This window comes from Suncus etruscus, chromosome 9 (assembly GCF_024139225.1).
Source record: "Suncus etruscus isolate mSunEtr1 chromosome 9, mSunEtr1.pri.cur, whole genome shotgun sequence".
In the NCBI taxonomy this organism is placed as follows: Eukaryota; Metazoa; Chordata; class Mammalia; order Eulipotyphla; family Soricidae; genus Suncus; species Suncus etruscus.
This window is the reverse complement of record NC_064856.1, coordinates 67,654,662-67,675,408: the sequence shown is the minus strand read 5'-3', so window position 1 is coordinate 67,675,408 and position 20,747 is coordinate 67,654,662. Positions and strand designations below refer to the sequence as shown.

The 20,747-nt window shown below is 43.2% G+C and overlaps 1 protein-coding gene across 3 annotated transcripts in view; it reads left to right on the top strand.

The window, feature by feature from the left end:
- ABCC8 (ATP binding cassette subfamily C member 8) overlaps positions 1-20,747 on the top strand; it is a 79,476-nt gene that overhangs the window by 17,410 nt on the left and 41,319 nt on the right. For all 3 annotated transcript variants that reach the window (XM_049781119.1, XM_049781118.1, XM_049781116.1), the window contains exons 7-10: positions 6,719-6,883; positions 10,861-11,016; positions 14,626-14,760; positions 14,991-15,153. In XM_049781119.1, the coding sequence (XP_049637076.1) occupies positions 6,719-6,883; positions 10,861-11,016; positions 14,626-14,760; positions 14,991-15,153 (619 nt within the window). The remainder of the gene's footprint in view (positions 1-6,718; positions 6,884-10,860; positions 11,017-14,625; positions 14,761-14,990; positions 15,154-20,747) is intronic.

Here is a 20,747-nt window from a genome sequence, read left to right as displayed (position 1 = left end):
CCAGGAATAACCCCTGAATGTAGAACCAAAAGTAATCCCTGAGCACCTCTAGGTGAGGCCTCAAAAACAAATGAAATAAGAATAGTTGAAACCCATTGGGCTAGATGCTCTCCAGTATCCTTTCTCACTCTAGAAATACTACAACCTGCACTGGTTATATAAAAAAAAAGAGACATTCTTTCTGGGATTTATTTTCCACATTGGAGCAATAACATTCGTTCTGGAGGTGGAGGGCGAGTGTGGATGGGAGGAACATGTAGTCTTGCTTCTGTTTCTTTGCTACCATTTAGGTGTCGCAAAATAGAAAACTTTTCACTTCTATTAATAAGATTCAGTTTTGTTTTCTCAGCAAGAACACCATTCTGAACAAGCTGCAGAACAAAAGTGAGGCCGAGAATTACTAAATAGGGAGTTTAATAATGTATGACATGCCTTTGTATAATGTTATTCATCTCATGGGTTCCAAAATTAAAGATATTATTTAATCCTCAGGAGATTTCTATTAATTTTTGCTGGAACTATAATTACTCAGTGAGAGCTTCCCGTCAGGACTCTTAAATGCTCCAAGTCTGTCTCATCTATTGTTCAGCAAACACTTATTTAACCCCACTGTGCGCCAGAGTCAGATGAGGCTGTTGGATATAGAGACAATGGCTATGATGATCACCTAGTGATCACATAGTGACCATTTAGGTTCCAACACTTATTTTGCCTGCCACTCTCTTTCTAGAAAAAAATTCTCAGTATCCTCCCCCCAGAAAATCTACCTTCTTTTAAGCGAGCAAATAAAAAATATTCATGCCATTTATCTGGGTGCCATTTAATCCGCAAGCCAAATTTAGAGTCAGGAGTTTTTTCTCTATTTTTGGGTAATAACTTAATTGAGGTATATTTTATACACCAATTTTCTTACGGTCAAGTATTTTAGAAGAGAGCACACCTGGATCTGTGTTGGGGTAGGGGCATAGGCTGTGACAGGATTTAGAATCATCAATGTATTCGAAACTGCAAGCAATTAAACTTAATCTCTGAACTGTATCCCTGGCCCTGTCAGTCAAGTATACCTTCTGTTTGCAGAGGAAAATTTGGGGCTCAAGGAGGATAATGAACGTGCCAGGCGGACTCTGTTGGTTAGTGACAGTTGGGATTTGCTCCCAAGTCTTTTGTGCATCTGAACAGACACAACCATAATGCCAACTTGGTTATTTTTATTACCAAGCCATTACCTCTGATCAAGGACTCTGAAATCCAAGGAAAATAGAAAATTCTAATCGCAGTATTTTTATGCTGTGTATTAAATGGAATCATTAGAAAGAATGAATAAAAAGAAAATTGTTGTAGCACAGTGACTAATTCAGCTGGTGGCCCTCTTTAGCTTCAGAGAGGAGGGTTTTTTTTGTTTGTTTGTTTTTGTTTTTTCCAAGTAGGCTAGATAGATGCATAGGAACTGGTTAGGCTAACATAGGCAGACTTTTTAATCCAGTCAAGAATGCAAAGACCTGAAGATGAAGAGATATTGCAGCAGGAAGGGCTTTTGCCTTGCATGTAGATGACCTGAGTTTGATCCCCAGCTTTGCAATATACTCCCCAAGAACCTCCAGGAGTAATTTCTGTGTGTAGAGCCAGGAGAAACACTTGAACATCAAACATCTTTTTGAGCAAAAAATAAATAAATAGGGGCTGGAGAGATAGCACAGCGGCGTTTACCTTGCAAGCAGCCGACCCAGGACCTAAGGTGGTTGGTTCGAATCCCGGCATCCCATATGGTCCCCTGTGCCTGCCAGGAGCTATTTCTGAGCAGATAGCCAGGAGTAACCCCTGTGCGCCGCCGGGTGTGGCCCTCCCCCCCCAAAGAAAACAAAATAAATAAATACATAAAATAAAAATGAGTGCAAAGATTCTTTAAAATTTGGTGGTGTTTTGAAGACCTCTTTACCTTTTGAGTCTTTAGACTTGATCTAGTCTAAAAGGAGTAAGAAAGAGAAAGTTTCTCTTGTTTCATTTAAGCCAGACAACACCAGAATATTCTCTACTATCTGCCATAGTAGAGTGTAGCCAGTTGTTCATGTGTGGGAGAAGTTACTTAGGTCGGCCCCTTCTCAGACTAGTCATAGTCTCTTCTACATTTCTCAAAGCTTATGGAATTCTATCCACCTGCTGCAGGATATAAGAGCAATCCTAAGGTGTGGCTCTGGGGGTAGAACATGAGAACGCAAGCACAGACTTGGCATGTGGCTGACTGTAGCTCTGGTGGCCCAGAAGCTCTGCCCAGCTTGGCAACGATTAGAATTTTAGTTCATCTGAACATGAGCCTTGTCTTCTCCTTCCTCTTTATTTCTGTTCCAACCCTGGGCTTGCCTGCACTCTGGTTGCAATGCTCTTGTCCCAGTTTCTTGTCAGCACCTCCAGCCTGAGACAGATGGCCTTGCCTCAGTGGCAGCAGGGCCTTATCACATTTTATATTTGTTCCCTGTAGCCAGATACAATCAGCAAAAATCACAGACATAGAAACGAGAGTTGAAAGTAAATATAGCCTCTGCTGTGGTGTCAGAAACAAAGAATTCTTTATCGAGCTGTTCCCTGAGATATAGCTTCATTCTCCTTTGGGCTTCTGGGCCCAGAAAATGGGGAAAGGGGTCATGGATTAAGGCCATTAGGTTATCCTCCTGCTTCCCTGTCCCCAAACCCAGCAGCTGTAAGCCAGAGAGAGGACAGCTCTGCTTGGCCTCATGAAGGTAAAGGAAAGGCAGTACTCCAGTCTCCTGGGCAGTATTCACTGCTCTCCCTGTCGCATTGTGCACAGTCAGACACCCACGACTTCCTCCCCACCTATCCTGCTCTCACATTCTTTTCTAGGACTCTTGACAATAAGCAAATATTGCACTGCCCTTGGCATCTGCAAAGACAGACCTTTCTTCTTTCTTCTTTAAAGACAGAGGTGTGTGGATGCCCCAGAGCCCTGCAGCTCCCCAGGCTTGGTTTATTCCTTCCTCTGACTCTTTCCACCCCACTCTGGCCCAGCCCCCACTCACAATCTGTCACCTGCCATGGAAGCCGCTGATCTGGCTTGGGGGTGAGAAAATTGGATTCATAAAGTACTGCTGGCATCCGCAGCCTGCCAGTGCTGCTCTCGGCTGTCAGCTGAGCAGAGGGAGAGTCTGGGCTGCATGAAAAAGACAAAGCTCTAAGAGCCTCTGCCCCTTGACAGGGATGGGGATGCATATGTTGGTAGGGAGTGTAAGTGTTTGTTTCTGAATGAGATCTCTGGGAACCAGTTTCCGTTCACTCTGTGTGTCTTCTCTTTGTTCTCCTTTCCTCTGTATGGCTTTTTCCATTTCCCTGTGTGAATATTTGTAGCTGTCACTGTACATGACTTGAGATACTTCTGTGCCTGCATTCTGTGAGCCTATAGGTTGCTCTCATGGCAGTGCTCATGTAGCTGCTCTGGCTTGGAGTGCCTTCCTTCCCTTTACTTATCTCCTTTCAACTGCCAAGACTCAGCTCATGTCTCACCCCTTCTGGGAAGCCTTCCACTGATTGAACTTAGCATTCCTCCTTTCCACTTGCCTAACTCCCTGTGCCTACACTATTCAATACACTTTTTTTTTTTTTTGGTTTTTGGTTTTTGGGCCATACCCGGCTATGCTCAGGGGTTACTCCTGGCTGTCTGCCCAGAAATAGTTCCTGGCAGGCACGGGGAACCATATGGGACACCGGGATTCGAACCAACCACCTTTGGTCCTGGATCGGCTGCTTGCAAGGCAAACACTGCTGTGCTCTCTCTGGGCCCTATTCAATATACTTTATCTGTTCGCCCAGCATGAGCCTGAGTCCTCTGGGACAGGAACTGCATGAGTTGACCCCCATGTGCCCAGTACTCAGCTCCCTGCATGCTGATCTAGAGGCAAAGGAGAAATGTGTCTTCAGTGAAGAAGGTGCACATTGTCTTCTATTAAGGGCTTAATGCTTACTGAACTTTTGGTGGCTGCACTCTTGCATGAAATTCCCACGAGAGCTCTCTGAAGTAGAATCCCTTTGTGGGCTCACTTTATAGTGAGGTTCAGAGAGGGTGAGGAATTTATCTAAACACAGTGAGTTCAAGGACCAGGCGCTTTCAAGGCAAGTGCACTCCCCATTGTGCTCTTTTTCCAGTCCTATAGCCTGTTTTCAGAGAGCTTTAACACATAGGCATGAAACTGCCTTGTGAGAAGCTTTATGATCAGTTTGCCTGAACACATGGGAGTCCCATGAGCATATTCATGTCTCACTTGAGAAGTTCTTGGCCATTGAAGGGCCTGTACCATACAGCTTAGGTGTGTCATAGGCTGCACCATTTTGACGTTGTTGTTGCATTCTACATGCTCACAAAACGATGAAATAACCCAATGGCACATTTCTTAAATGCATGCCAGTCATGACAACAGGATTACATCCCAAGAGACCTGTCCATTTTTCAGGGTTGGATGTTTTGGTTGATTTTTGCCATCTCCCGCTACTGCGTCCACACACAGATGCCTCTAAAATCTAGCTGTCTCTTTTTGTTAGAGCTACTTGCTCTGGGATAAGTTCTCAGGATACGCTTTGTTGCTTTAAAATATCAGACTGGGCCAGAGAGATAGTACAAGGGTTAGGTGCCTTGCTTAGCATGTAGCCTACTCGGATTCAGTCCTAGGCATACTATATGGTTCTCCCAAATGCTACAAGACTGGAGTGAGCACAGAGCCAGGAGTAAGGCCTTAGCACCATTGGGTGTGGCCTCAAAAACCAAAAAGCAGACAAAGGCCGGTTCAGAGATTGGTGTCTTCAGAGGATGGTCAGAAGAATTCAAGACATGTTAAATAGAACCAAGACTTCCCAAGTCTGCATACCTTCATCTTTGACCTAGAACCAGGCTTGGTTCAGTCCCTACTACTTCACAGATTTGTAGGTGAGACTAGGAGCCTCCTGGTCAAATGCTTGGATGAGTCTTAGGCTGTTGATAAGTGTCACTGGCATCATACACATTCGTGTTCCCATGTTCTCCCTTACCAACTTGTGACCTTTAGGTGGAGGCTGAGCTGATAACAGCATCCTTCTTGTTAGGGCGTTCTGAGGATTGAGTCTTTATGGATTAACATTGTGTCCTGCTCCTGGATTCCCTGTAAGCTTCCTTTCTTTCTTATAAACTTCCCTGTAAGCTTCTCTTTTCCCTGACAGTATAATTGTAGGGCCTATGTCGCTACTTCTGCCTTACTCCTATCCTTCTACCACCACTTCCTGCTGTCTTTCCCACTGGTATTTTGACAAGTAATATGAGATCTGGATCTTAACACTTTACTAGGGCTTTTTCTTTCTAAGAGTTTGCAAATATCCTGGAACTAGAGATAAAAATATAGGAGTTAAGGCACTTGCCTTTCATGCAGCCAACCCCAGTTCAGTTCCCAGCATGGTATATTATCCCACTAACATTGCCAATGTCAGTGTTAAAAAGAGCCAGGAAGAACCTCCAGCACCATCAGATGCAGCTCAACTAAAGAGGCATCAGGCATCCTTCAGTGAAATCCCTGTGTCTGCATTCCACTATTCCTTAAAGAGACACCCCCACCCACCATGCAAGGGAGAGAGAGATGTTCACAGGAGCAGCTCCATCAAGCAGTGCATGCTGATTTAGAGGGCCCCACTGAACTTAGACACAAGGATGTGTCCATCCTCAGAAAGCTCTGCATGCAGGAATCTCTGATCCAGGAAGAGGACACTCTTCCAACCCGGACCTTCACTGTCTCTCCCCTAGACAGGACATAGCCTCAGGCACCTCAAACACTTCCCATCACCTCCTTTCCTCCCCTCCATCTCTTCCCAAATAACTCACTGAGTTCAGGTCACAGTAGAGGAGAGAGGTCTAGCTAGCCTTATGGAAACATTGTTCTGATTCTGCTGGGAGCCATGAACCTTATCCAGATCAAAGTTTTCCTGGGAGCTGGGAATGCTGAATTTGGAAACAGACAGGCTCTTGGTCCCTGGTATCATTAGCAACAAAATCAAATATTTGCTTCTCTCCATTATTTATCATCTGAGATCTGGCTGGAGGTGCAGCAAAAGAAACTTCCATGGGAAAGGAGGTCCCAGGGGTGAGGGACTGAGGTTCTGGGGTCAAAAATCCTTGCCAACTACTCCAGTCAATGAGTTTCTGTCTCTGTTGGGAGCACTACAGGGGCCTGTTCTTACTGGTCTTTTCTGCTCCCAAAAAAACCCACAGCAAGCTGTTGAGAGTGTGGGATAAGGCCTCAAGCTGATTCCGTTCCTGTAAGCTGAGACCATATATTGTAGAATGGGTTCTTGAAGTTCTGGTTTGGGCTGCGATTAGTTGTTTATTCTCTCATTTCATGCAGAGGGAGCTCCTATGACCCGGTGGTCATAATAGTGAGAATCATAAAGGGAAAAATTTGGAACTGAACCCCATTCTGGCCCCCTTGAGGGGCTACTGATGGGGACTAAGCCAGAGATTTCAGCCTCTTGAGACCTGCAGGTTTGTACCAACCCATAGCCCTGAGATTGAAACCATCCTCCTGGAGTCTGGAAGAATGTTTAACTTGAGGCATAGTTTGTTGTTTTACAGGCTTTTCAAGCATAGAGAGTCCGAGAATAGAGGCTACGATGACATAGGAACAGGTACAAATGGTACAAAAAGGCATCCTTTTGCCAGACATGACTGCTACCTCCCAATTTCTCTTTCCAACAGACACAGTTTCTAGGGGTTCACTTTGTCTCCTCCCAAGAGTTCCTTGCCAACGCCTATGTCTTAGCCGTGCTGCTCTTCCTCGCCCTTCTCCTACAAAGGACATTTCTACAAGCATCCTACTATGTGGCCATCGAAACAGGAATTAACTTAAGAGGAGCCATACAGGTATTGGCATGATTAGTTTTTCTCCTCTTCAAATTTATACTGTCCTTATTCCTCCTCATTGGCACTTATTATTTCTGCTCTGAATTTGTTGCCTTTACCCAATGCATTGAAACAATGCCCATCCCCATGACAATGCGGGATAGTGCTCTCTTCTTGGGCTATGTCTGGGGAAGGAGAAGCTTGACACCCTGCCTCAACTGCACTTGAGCTACCTGTGTAGCCTCGAATGGGCCTGAGTTCCTGGATGGAACACAGAATTCTTTCTTGCTGCATGAAAATGCAGCCAGAGAATTTTTAGCCAGATCCTCTTTCATGGTGCTGCCAAACAGTAGGTGCAGAAAGTCATACAAAGATGAAAGCCACTGAGACCCATCTATGCCCTTAACTCCTGGGTCACAGTGGAAGAGATTCTACATCTATCTAGGAGCCTGAGGACATGTTCTTGACTTCTGCCTGCTGGGGCTCCTTCTCAGAGATGGTTGGAAGGATGAACCAAGTTAGGAAACATTCAAGGCCCTGTTTAGACAAAGTGGTTATAGGAGTTGTCTAAGTTGCAGGGTTCCAATGAAAATTTGTTGCAGCTGTTGGAGTCGAGCCTCCCCATGATAAGGTGATTTCCATAAGACAGACATGTGTTTTTACCTTGAGTTGGGAATGTTTGGGCAGCTACATAATCACCCTTTCCACAATGTTGATCTATCAGACTTCTCACATGACTTTTGTCCTGATTTAAAAAGACACTAGAAATTGCCACTATTGTGTTTGTCAGAGATAAAAAAAAAGGTAGAACCATAGGAGAAAGTTCTCCTTTTTTAAACATCATACTGCAGATTAATATTAATGGGTGCTAAGGCATTTGTCTTATACATGGCCAACTTCAAACAATCCCTGGATGGGGGCCAGACTGATAGCACTGTGATAGGGATTTTACCTTGTACATGGCCAACCCAGGACAGACCCTGGATGGACCCGAGATGGACCTGGTTGGATTCTCAGGATCCCATATAGTCACCCTAACCAGCCAGGAGAAATTCCTGAGCACAGAGCCAGGAGTAACTCCTGAGTGCCACTGTATATGGGCAAACATACAAACAAACAAACAAAACTAAAAAAAAGCAATCCCTGGAATGAATAATCCCTGAGCATAGACCACTACTAAATTCTGAGTACTGCTGGGTGTGACCCCAAGTGATCCCGCCCTACCCTCCAAAATACATGGGGGAGCATATAAAGAAATTAAAATAAAAACCATAATGCACAAGAAGCTCTCTCCCAGTTGCTGAGAAATTGGCCATTGATCTTCCCTTTAAAGGCTAGAAATTATGGTCTTTGTCCTTAACAATTGCTGTGCCCTACTAAAAATTCTTCTTGGAAGAAGGAAAAATCATTTTTTGGGGGGATAGCTAACAGGTTTTAACATTGCCCCTCTTGAAGGCAGAACTTTAGGAAATTGTCAAATCCCCAAATGTGTTTTCTCAAGATGTGAATTCTTGAGGATGTTCCTCAGAGTTAGTGAGTTGCCCCTTAGGGATTCAGGATAAGTAGTTTTTTAGTAAAGGGACTAAAAGGAGAAAGGGACAATCTGGGCTGGGAACAGTGTCAGAATCTAAGTTTTGGTTATCTTGGTGTAATTTATATGAAATGGAGTAGTGTAGTACACAACAAGGAGGCTGGCCATGGCGGTGCCACTCACATCCACTAGTGTTTCACTGGGAAAGCAAAGCCAGCCCACAGGAATGTCATCCTATGAGAATGGTGAAAGTTGCCTAGAAAATCCAAAGCCATCTCAAGTTCATTGAAGTTCAGACATGGAAAGAGCCCAGGCAAATTCAAGATGATCCAAGATTTATTAGTGTCTTAGAGGTTGAAGGAACGAAATTATTACTCAGATCAGAAAATTGAGAGAGAGTGAGAGAGAGCGAGAGAGAGAGAGCGAGAGTGAGAGAGAGAGTTAGAGAGAGAGAGTTAGAGAGAGAGAGAGAGAGAAGTTAAATGCCTGTTCCAGAGGCAGGCAGTGGGGGATGGTGTGAGGGAAACTGGGGACTTTGGTGGCAGAAAATGTTCACAGGTTAAGGGTGGTGTACACTGTGAGACTGAAATCCAGTCATGAACAACTTTGTAATCATGGTTTTTAAATAAAAGGGAAAATTAAAAAAGGGGGGGGCATGAGGGACCAAAGGGATAGCACAGCAGGTAGGGCATTTGCCTTGCAGGCGGCATCCGATATGGTCCCTCGAGACTACAAAAAGTGATTCTTGAGTGCAGAGGTAGGAGTAATCCCTGAGTGCCACCAGATGTGGCCCAAAAAATCAAAATATATATAGGACATGAACAAGAATAGAATTCTCTAAAAACAACAACAAAAAACAACGTCACTCAAGTGAAAATCATTTATATTGCTTCATTTATTTTCCCCTTTAAGTGAGTGCGGACCTTTTCTACGTTCTGTACAAATAAAATCTTTTTTTTTTTGCAATAAAATAAACTAAAAATAAAAGGTGCTATACTTTTTTGTTGGAAAAAAAAAATAAGAAAATTTCTCAGAATATCTCAGCCCTCCCCAGACCTTGCCAGCAGCAGCAGGTATATACCACAAGTAACAGCCAATTTTCTAGTTGAATGGTTTTATAATTTAATTTCCCTGCTATTTGAATGTCATAAATCACACTGGCCCAATATTTTCCAATTACACTAAAAGAGCCAAATACTTTTTTTTTCATGTATTAGCATGTAATTGGTTTTATCAAACTGTCAGTGCATTAGTAAGAAAGATTAATTTGTGTGTTGGAGAAAGGAAATGCTGGCATTAATTATGGAAACAAATTAGAAAAAAAAAGGAACTCTTCCTTTCAGAAGACTCACAGAAAATAAGTATGGGTCTATATCTTAAGGAATATTGAGAATAGTCACTGTTCTTGCATAAAAAGTTATTAGGCATAATTTCTATACAAAACAATATATTTGGTTTTTTTTACGTGCTTGTACCAACTCTTGGTTGTGTATCCTGTGTCTCTTTTACATAATGCTTGATTTGATAAATTATCCTATAACCCTTCTTCACTGAAACTACAGATATTGTTCATCTTTGGAGACTGATTTTACCTAATCTAAAATGTGCTTAGAGGTATCTAATGGTGTATATAAAGTCAAAAGAAGCCTAAAATCAGGTCATGCTTTAAGCATAACTGACCTATGGGAAAAGCCTGACTTTATATAAAAGATAGGTTAAGGGTTAAGAATTCCTTACACAGAACATACAGTAGAATATCACATAAGGACTGGCAAGCCTTGAACACTTAAAACGAAAACAATTTTTTTCTTCTGGTTGGAGAGCACAGAGCCTGGAAGTCACGATCTTTCTGGAGACAGGATCCTGCATAAGCAGCACTTTGAGCTCAATATTCAGGAGAGGCCAGTACCCTGTCTGCTCCCCATCTGTCCCTGGAGGCAGGAGAGGTCTGTGGGGGTGTTGGACGGCATTGAGGCTGATGTTCATAACGTGGTCATAAGCTGAACCCTTAGTTTTTTTTCAAGATGCGATTAAGACTGAATTTGACCCCAAAACTTCCTCACTCCCTGGTTGTAAACAGCCATTTTAGAACAGATGGCTTGTCCCGCTTCATCACTTTTATGACTCTGAGATGTGTTCTCCACTGGCGTCTAGCAAATCAAGGACACAACTGGACATGAAGATCTGCTTTTAAGATTTAATAGCGATGAAATCTTGTGGGGGGAGAATATTCATGGATTCTACATATATTATTTGTCTCTCTGACTTGCACAGTCTGTTCTAAACTCTTTACCTCTTGGATCCTTTGTTTCCTTGTGTATAAAACTGCAAGAGTCATGCAACATCCCCTTTAGAGCGTTTGGGCGCTTCGTGGGGGAAAAAACCTGAGAAGCTCACGGTAGACACACAATGTGGGAGTCCAGAGAAAAAGGAGGAGATGAACGTCAAACCTCTCTCTCATTTCCAGACCAAGATTTATAATAAAATTATGCACTTGTCCACCTCCAACCTATCCATGGGCGAGATGACTGCTGGGCAGATCTGTAACCTGGTTGCTATCGACACCAACCAGCTCATGTGGTTTTTCTTTCTGTGCCCAAACCTCTGGGCTATGCCAGTACAGGTAAGGAGTATTTGGGGAGGTGACAAGGGACACAAAGCCAGAATGTTAGTCCTTGTCCAATGATTAGGAGTTCAATCTCTTCCCTTCCATGCTGTGGCCTGCAGGCTCACTTTCTGGGGGTTCAGGAACTCTACCCCTGGAGACCTGTACTCTTTCACACTTTGCAATAGCTCTAACCATCTCCCCTGATGGTCAGAGAAGGTACTGTGGTAAAGTCTAAAGTTACAGCCAATATTAAATTAATGTATGTAGAATAATCCTGGATGGGACACCTTTATAGGGCTGGGCTTGTGGGTTAGTAGTAAAAAACACATCTTGTGTTCACAAGACTTTGGATTGGTATTTGGGTATTTGCAGGTCACACTACCAAGAGACAGTACTCAAGGATAACCTGACATGGTGTTTAGTGATTGTTTTTGGTGGTGCTGGAGACATGTTGTGCCAGGGATTGATTCCAGGGTTCCTGCATGCAAAGCACATAGTCAAGCCTTTGAGCACTCTTCCTGGTTCCCATGATATATTTTTTCCTCAAAAAAAGAATAAATTCCATAATAGCCCACTCAGTGCACACTCAGCTAATTAGAAGTCTGTATTTATACACTTGCATGGATTCACTCAGAAATAAGAACTGGGCATGGTAAGATTCCAAATGACTTGTATTTTTACTTTCTGTGTTTCTAAATTCTCCACTAAGTATGCATTTATCTCTGAAAGTCAAAAATATAGTTGCTTTTAAAGTCATGATTGGGGCTGGCTAAGAAGAGGTGCAGTATTATCTGCCATGGTGATGGTAGGATAATCCTACTAGAGACTTCTCTGACTCCTGCCCAGCTGCTTCCTCTTCCAGCCATAGTTCCTCCTCACTAAACTGTGATTCCCAACAAAAGGATCAGAGCCTCGGGTCATTCCCAAAGAAATGTCCAAGGCAACTGTCCAGTGCAGCAGAAATTGTTTTCACCTAATAAGGCAGGCTGGTTTAGTATTTAACCTCTCTGAGGCTCAGTTTCTTCATCTGTGAGGATAGTTCCTACTTTCCAGAGTTCCTATGTTGATTCCATTAGTTGGTATCAGCCAAGATTCAGAGCCAGGTAAATATCAACTGCCTCTCACTGACATGTTTTGATGTGGAGGCTTTCTCAGTCCAGAATCCAGTACATCTCTGAATAGAGATTCCGTCAGCTTAAATCTCTGGTGATTTTTATTGTTCATCCTTAGCTTTTTAGCTTATATTTGAAGCATTAAATACAAATAGAGATCTTTTCAGTAGAAAAATGGCCCAATTCAACCAAGCTCTAAAATAAAATAATGGCTGCAGATATTTCCCAGGTAGTCTGGACCTGGCTGATTCCTCCTTGAAATTCTTGGAAAAGAGGCAGTAGGTGGGGCAGATTCTCATTTCTGCATGAAAAGGAATGTAGCCCAATGCCATACCCTACACCCTCTTACAAAAATGGCTCAACTTTGTAACATGTCCTTATCAAAACTCTAGGCCACCAAATTTATTTCAGATCTATAAATCTTGGATACATCAATATTTTATAGTAATATCAGCCTAATAGTAGCTCAGGAAATTAGAAGAGAAAGTTACATAGAAATCTACCAAGCTCAGTGAACTTAAGTAACATAGAAGTAACATAGAAGACTTGACTGACAGCAACTGCAGCTCAATAATCCTTAGATTTACTGGTTTTAGTAACACCATAGAGGGATATAATAATTATTTCACTCTTACTCTTGTTGACCTAAATCGATAATTCTACTTGCCTTTGTGTTGTAACAAACAATATGAAGTAAATTTGTTTGTGCCTGCATAGAGGCAAGCTATGGTGGTGGATGAGAAATTGGAGACACTGATAAAAATGGGATTGGTGGTAACATTGAATATTCAATGCCTGAAATTATTATATTATAAATAACATGGTAAATCACAGTATTCTAATTTTAAAAATGGGAAAAAAGACAAATATAAATTAGGACTGGAGTGATAGTACAGCCAATAGGGCTTTTGTCTTGTACATGGCCAACCCAGGTGTGATCTCTGGCATCCCTTATGGTCTTCTGAGTACTGTCTGAAGTAATTCTTGCATGTACACTAAAGAGTAAACCCTGAATATCTCAGGTTGTGACTCAAAAAAATAGAAGGAAAGTCTCATCCAGAAAGGCAGCTCTTTACCAAAGGAGTAAAGACTGGGATTCTTCATCCCATGGGATTTCCTCATCCCTATACCCAGAACCATTTTCTTTCCTGGATCTCTGGACCAATAAGATACAAAGGAGAAGAAAATCAATAGGAGAAGGGCCTGGAAAGCATATAATCCAGTTCCTGGTCTTTTGTTTTTTCTGCTGTGTTTTCTTTTTTTCTCTTCTTTTTATTTTTGGACCATATGTTGTGTTACTCAGGGCTTACTCATAGTTATTTGTTCAGGAATGATTCTTTATAGGCCTAAAGGATCATGTGCAGTGCCTGGAATTGAACTCAGGTTTTCCACATGGAAGGCAACTATCAACAATTGCTTTGTCTCTCATTGTGTATTCTGAAACTACTGCTTTGGTTTTGTTCACCAAACCTGGTACATTGATATTCTTACCTCTAATGTTTAAACCATATGCAACATTGCTTGTAATCCTAATCCTAAAAATTAACAGCCCCCAGGGGCACAGCAATAGTACAGTGGGTAGAATGTTTGCCATGCATGCAACTGATCTGCCATTCCATATAATCCCTGGAGCCTGCCCAGAGTGATTCCTGAATGCAGAGCCAAAAGTACGCCCTGAGCATTCATTGCCTTATGTGCTCCAAAATTAAAAAAAAACTAAACAAAACATATTAATAACTTCTGCCCTATATTTTTGGTCCTGTTCCAGCCTTACAATGCTTGGGAGTAGAAAATTTTTTCTCCACAAATCATTTACATTTGCTAATTTATCATGAAATATTATTTGCTTTCATGCTCTTCATTCCTCACTTTGCGCTCAGAGCTATATAGCCAGTCTTCAAGATCCAGGAGTAGCTACCATGTCTTTGCTCTGCTTAGAATTCTATGTGCAGCCTGGTCAGTGGTGTGGTGTAGGTTATTTTACAGCATTTATTGGGACCTAGCAAGAATCATTTCTACTTCTCATGAATATTTAGAAGCAGGAATCATTTTCATAAAGCTGGCTGCATGGTGAATTCTCCTTTGGGAGCACACTGGTCAGGCTTGCTATAAACTCAAAGACACACAGAGCAAAAATAAAGAAAAGCAAATGCTCAGATCCCAGACTAGGCTTGCCTGCATGGTAGCAGTTTTCTTGCTCTTTTGCTCCAGTGCACTTCTTTCCCAGTGAATGAGATGCTAGCCTGGAAGCCAGCAGAGTGCAGTAAGGTAGCCCAGAGTCCAGACTCAGGCTTTGCTCTGAACCTCAGACTTCTTGATGGTTTCCATATATCAGTTTCCCAGAGAGATGCAGACCCTCTGTCGGCCCTGCTCATCCATCCCTCCTTCTAAAATGGCTATATCCCTTCTCTGCCCCCTGTGAGACAGTTTGAAATTTGAAAACCAAGCCTCAGGAGGGATTGGGGATGGCAGATTTTGAAAGGCACTCATCTCCCAGAACTCCTTCTCTCAGATCATCGTGGGCGTGATTCTTCTCTACTATATCCTTGGAGTCAGTGCCTTAATTGGGGCGGCGGTCATCATCCTGCTGGCCCCTGTCCAGTACTTCGTGGCCACCAAACTTTCCCAGGCCCAGCGGAGCACATTGGTGAGTGTCCTGGCTCCCCCTCCCTCGTGTACTCCCTTTTCCCACCCTGCAGGCTCTTCCTAGTGCCCCTCCCCATGCATGTGTATATATTATTAATGACCTTCACAGATCCAGCCTTAGACTCTGCCTGTGAAGTGGTGTGAATGTGAATGGAAGAGGCAGGAGCTGTCCCATAATGGGGGTAGAGATCGGGGGACTGAGACCAGATCTGACCTGGTCATCCCTGGTAGGAATATTCCAACGAGCGGCTGAAGCAAACCAATGAGATGCTCCGTGGTATCAAGCTGCTCAAGCTGTATGCCTGGGAGAACATCTTCTGCACAAGGGTGGAGAGGACACGCAAGAAGGAGATGACCAGTCTCAGGGCCTTTGCTGTCTACACTTCTATCTCCAGTGAGTCCACCGCTACTGCCTTCTTATTGGGATAAAGCTGGGGTGTGTCAAGGTGTGCAGAGAGGCTGGAGATGGGAGGGGGGAATAGTTTAGAAGTTTTGGGCTTATCCTATTCAGGCGTGCCCCTAACTGTCTCTGGCAACAGAAGCCAAAGAACTATGTATTTGTATACCCTGTGTACTGATAGCCTACTTCAAGTGAGCCTGTGCTGGTCTGCAGGGTGCAGTGATGAGAGAGATAGATAGGAGATGCATCCAAGGAGCTGCTATTGAACAGATCAGTTAGCAAGAAGTAGCAGTAAGCTAGTAAAGAAGGTGTTTCCAGTTCTCCTACAAGTGAGGTCATCTTAGACATAAATCAGACAGAACAGCCTTGACCCAGGAGAAGTTTCCATCTACCTAAGAGAATTTTTGTTGTTGTTATTGTTATCTATTTTTGTTGTTGTGATGGTTTTATTTGAGAAAGGGAGCACACATAACAGTGCTCAGGAGCTATTCCTGGCTCTTTGCTTAAGGCTCACTCTGGCAATGCTGGGGCTAGAGGAGGGGAGAGGAGATGGAAGTTGGATCTCTAATGTCTTGAACCGTCTCTCCACCCTGAGTAAAGCTCTCTTTCTAGAACAGAAGCTTATAGGAAGAGACTTACAAATAAATAACAACATGATCTGGGAAACCCAAGTTTTTCAACTAAATAGAGTTAAAAAAAAAGGTCTAAAGTTATTTTTAAAAATATTCCTAGCTTCCAGCAGAAATACCTATTAATCTACTTTCCAGAAAACAAGGAGCAGGTACTAAATTAAATGTCACAGGTGAATGTCTGCAAAGGCGGAAATCAAAGAACTGGTCCCTCAAGACTAGAGGTGACCAGATAGGCTAAAAGAGTAAGCAGAGTAAGCCAAGTCCATGGTCCACAATGTCGAAGCAACACCAGGAGGACAGGAGCCAGGTGAACTTCTAGAAATGGAAACTTCAGATACTGGGCTTCTTTGTTTTGGGGTCATTCCTGGCAGGAATCACTCCCAGCTCTGTATTTAGGGATCACTCCTGGTGAGCTCTAGGGACCAGATAGGATGCCAGGAATTAGTTGTGTGCAGGTCAGGCACCCTACCTGTTGTGTTGTCACTTTGGCCTATAATTACTGAGCTTGAAGCAACACTGTCTAGGCTAAAGAAAGCATCTGTGTGAGGCCACAGCAAGAAGGGTACTTGCCCCGCATGCAGTCAACCTGGATTTGATCTTCTACATCCCATATGGTCCCCTGAGCACTGCCAGGAGTAATTCCTGAGTGCAGAGCCAGCAGTAACCCCTAAATATTGCCAGGTGTGACCCAACACCCACCACTACCATCACTCCCCACAAACAAAAGCATCTGTGAACACAAATATCTGTGGGAATGTTATAGACCAGGGAGGAGAGGAGTGACTAAAAGTTGATTTCTGCCCACAGGGAGGAGGGTGAGAACCTAATCTCTCAGTTAGGAAACCATGGGCAGCCTCCCCAAGCCTCCCTCTCCCTAACCTGAACATGAAGCCCTGGTGACATTCTCCCAAGTTTGGTTCTGGGCCTCAACATGCTGAGAACTGAGTTGAGAAGTGCAGACTCAGGACACAGGGGCACCATTTTCATTCTGTTTTTCTCAAAATGGAAAGGACTGATAGCACTGATAGGAGGGGGTGTCAGAAGAGGGAGTCACACCTACTGCTTCCCCATCCAAAATGAACCCACTTACTGAAACCACAAAGGTTCCTGCCTCTGGGTGTGGCCAGCAGGAGGGATTGGGGAGTTGCAGTGGAAAGTGTGATGACTGTGGCAGAGAAAGGAGGTCACACAGCTGTGTTCCAAGGAACAGAGGGCCCTGGAAGGAATGAGGCTCTCTGGGCCAAACAGAGGTCTGCTCAGAGTCCCATAGGTCAGGACTTTGGCCACATCAAAGGTGAAACAGAGCAGTCCAGAAAGGATAGAAAGGCAGGAAAGAGCTCTCAGGAAATCAATGGGCACCAAAGACTTTTTTCTTTCCTTGGGTATTGAGCAATGGGAGGCAGGGCAGTGGAGGTGCCTCCTATTCTCGGGTACACATTTTTGGGGTACTGGGGAGAATGAGGCTCCCAAATGCAGGCAGACACTTTAAGTGCATTTTCATTGATCTCTTCCTGGACTTCATGCCATTTGTTTTGTCACCAGGGATTAGGACACAGATCAGTAAGCCGAAGGTAATGGGGCAACTTTCCTCCTCCTGGCGCCAGCCAGGAGGGCCCTGAGTCCTGTTTCCTGATGGGGCCCAAACTGGCTTTGTCTGCTCAGTCCTAACAAGTAGATCGGTAACATGGTGCTGTTCCCCATTGTCCACTGTCAGCATCTCTAAGCACAAGACAGTACAGCATAGTATACAGGGTGGAAAAGCAAACAGGTACCATTTCCCTAGCATCAAAGTCTATGAGCCTGGCCCTGTGCTAGCCTCTGTGACAGAGACAGGAGGCAATAAGCTGCTCCCCGTTTCCTAGGAGTTTGGCCTCTGCTGGAGCCAGCCAGAATCTATAAAGCTGACTGGGAACACTCAGCTATGTGTATACATGCACTTAATCCTCATTACCTTGGCAGTCATAGTAGACAAAAGCCCCACTGGGCAGAAGAGAAACTGGAGATGAGGTGATGCTCAGTGAGATGAAATGACTCCATGAGAACTAAATCTAGTAAATAATAAAGAAGGAAGATGAAGGATGCCCAAGTGGACAGGGGGTCACCCTGAGCTCTATGTAGGTGGTGGCATGAATGCACATGGCTAGGAAGGCAGCATTGGGCTGGGGCATACCTCTTAGATGTGAGTTGGTTTTTCTTGAAGAAGCTATCAACTCAGAGTCCAGGCTGGCTGTATGTTTGGGGACTAGCTTGTGTTTGGGGATAGTCAGAACAGTTCTTGGCTTCCCACTAAGCCAGCTAATGTCTAGCTGTTCACATTAACATTTACTTGGGGGCACATCCCCATCGTGCTTGTAGCTTACTCCTGGCTCTGTGATTAGGGTTTTTTTTTTCTAATATGGAACCAATTTAATCTCCTGATATATTAATTATACAGCAGATATGTAAGAAATTTATTTGTTCTTGGGAAATATATACTAAAGTAATTAGGAGTCAAGAAACATGTTTGCAATTTGCTCAGTATTTTAGAGCAGAACAATTTATATATATATATATACACATATATATACATATACATATGTGTGTATATATATGTATATATGTGTGTGTATATATATATATATTTATCTAGGAAAAGAAAAGGGAAGGGAGAAAGGAGAAAACCATGTAAATGTTAATACTCAGATCACTCATGGAGGGGCTTAAGGCAATCATATGTGGTGCCTGGAATTGAACCGAAATTAGCCATGTGCAAGATAAGAGCCTTAACCACTGTATTATCTCTCTGACTCTCTTTTCCTTTGTGTAGTTCCATTCCATTCTAGAGCTTCTTTCCTCTATCCTATGTTCTACTGAGGCCTTGGGCCCCAAGGGGAGACACCAATTTTTGTCTTCTTCCATGCAGAACCTCCTTAGCTCTCTGGCAGCCACTGCCTGCTCCCCATCTCTCTTGCCCCAGCATAGAGATTGTGTACCAACTAAGGTCTCCTGAGCACCACAGGAGTAATTCCTGAGCATAGGATAGCCTCTGATTATCTCTGGGTATGACTCCTTCCTTGTCCCCACCACCAGATTATTTCTCCCCACTTTCAGATGAGGTTGATTATTTTTTACTTTAAAGTTTACCTGGGTGCCCTAGCAATAGTACAGAGAGTATGGTGTTCCCCTTGCGCACCATGTTCAATTCATGTTTAATCCTGGGCATCCCATATGGTCTCCTAAGCACCAGGAATAATTTCTGAGTACAAAGCCAGAAATTATACCTGAGCACTGCTAGGTGTGGCCCCAAAACAAAACAAAACAAAACAAAAAATCATTTTACCATTGCTTTATATATCTTATTTGGCAACTATTTTCTCCCAGTTGTTGTTGACTTCAGTATAATTCAGTTCACTTCAAAATGCCACCCCTCCCCCCCACACACAAACATACATATTCAGATGCAGCAAAGAGTAAATTCTGGTCTGCAACCCCTCTCTGGCCCCACAGGTCTAAACAACTTCTAAAATATTCATCAGTCATTTCGGAAATAAAAAGCTCATGGTATTTGGCTGCCAGGCTGCCTTCCCTGAAACACTGGGGAGCCTCAGTGACCAACTGTAAGGATACTGAGGTGTTAAGACTGCATTATTGTGGAAGGGGTTTATGTGTAAACTTGGCCTTTCACACCTGTATCACAGTGACACACCATTTTGAGTCTTTACTTTAGCTCATATTACCTAGTAATATTTTTTTTGCTCCTGGTGTTCAAGGCTTGAGCACTATCATGTTCTTCTTTTCTCTCCTAAATGAAATCAAAGTGAGTCAGACATTCATACTAGAGTTGGAGACAAGCATTTTTTTGGTCATATGCCTTCTCTGCCACTTCAAATATCTTCCAACCTCACAATTGGAATGCCCAGGCTCTTACTTTCCCTACCCACCCTCAACCAGCGCTCAGAGATGTCTGCTGAACCCAGAGCCTGTGGCACTCCTGCTTCCCTGTTTTCAGTACAGACACCCTTATTTCCAGCTAGAGTCCAGTCCCCAATAAAGTGATGTTCAGAATCAGAATCAGAATCAGCTAATGATTCCATCCCCTCAACCCTGCTTCCCAACAGAAAAACAGAGCTCATTCCCTTGTAGGCAAGTATCCTTCTGGCAAATAATGAGGAAAATGGAAAATCAAATTTTCACTCTTTAATATCTTCCAGAACAGAGCATAAATTCATTATATCATAAGCATTCTCTTGTTGCTGCATCAGCTCTGCGACACTCTTATTTAAGTTTATTTATAGCTTGTTTCATACCTCAAGAGTTTGGGCAACTTCAAGAATAAATTCAATGAAATAGAAGAAATTGAGAGATTAAAAAAATCATAAGCAAGACAAACAGGCAGTAGAATAAAATATCAATTAACTGATTTCTGACACAAAGGTCTTCCCTAGATTTGAGGCCATGCATTTATGGAAATGGCCTTTTTGTTCCACATTTACTGTTGTTTTGTTTCAGGTTGTTAGTTGCTGTGGTTGTGGTTTTGTTTTGCTCTACTAATGCTACAAAGAATGCCATCTTATGGAAAGCTTTGTGTGTTTCTTGAGTGATTTATTCATAGCTAATTCCCAGGAGAGGGATAACAGAATCAGATCTAACTATGTGATTCAAGCTCCAACATACCAGGTTGCTTTCCGGTGGAATTGAAGTAATTTGCAATCTAACTTCCCAGCACGACCTTGAACTCAGAAGGACTTAGAAGAAACCTGAGGGAAAGGTCTTAGCCAGGGATGAGGGCTTTCAGGATGGTGTCCAGTGCTTTTAGTATCCTGGAAATTGCCTCATTGAATGGGATGAGCAGAAAGACAGAAAAGAGGGCCAGAAAGACACATCAAGAGGGGAACGTATGCTTTTACATACAGGAGGCCTGAATTCAATACTTAGCATCATGCGATTTTCCAGCACTGCTAGGATCAACATCCCCCA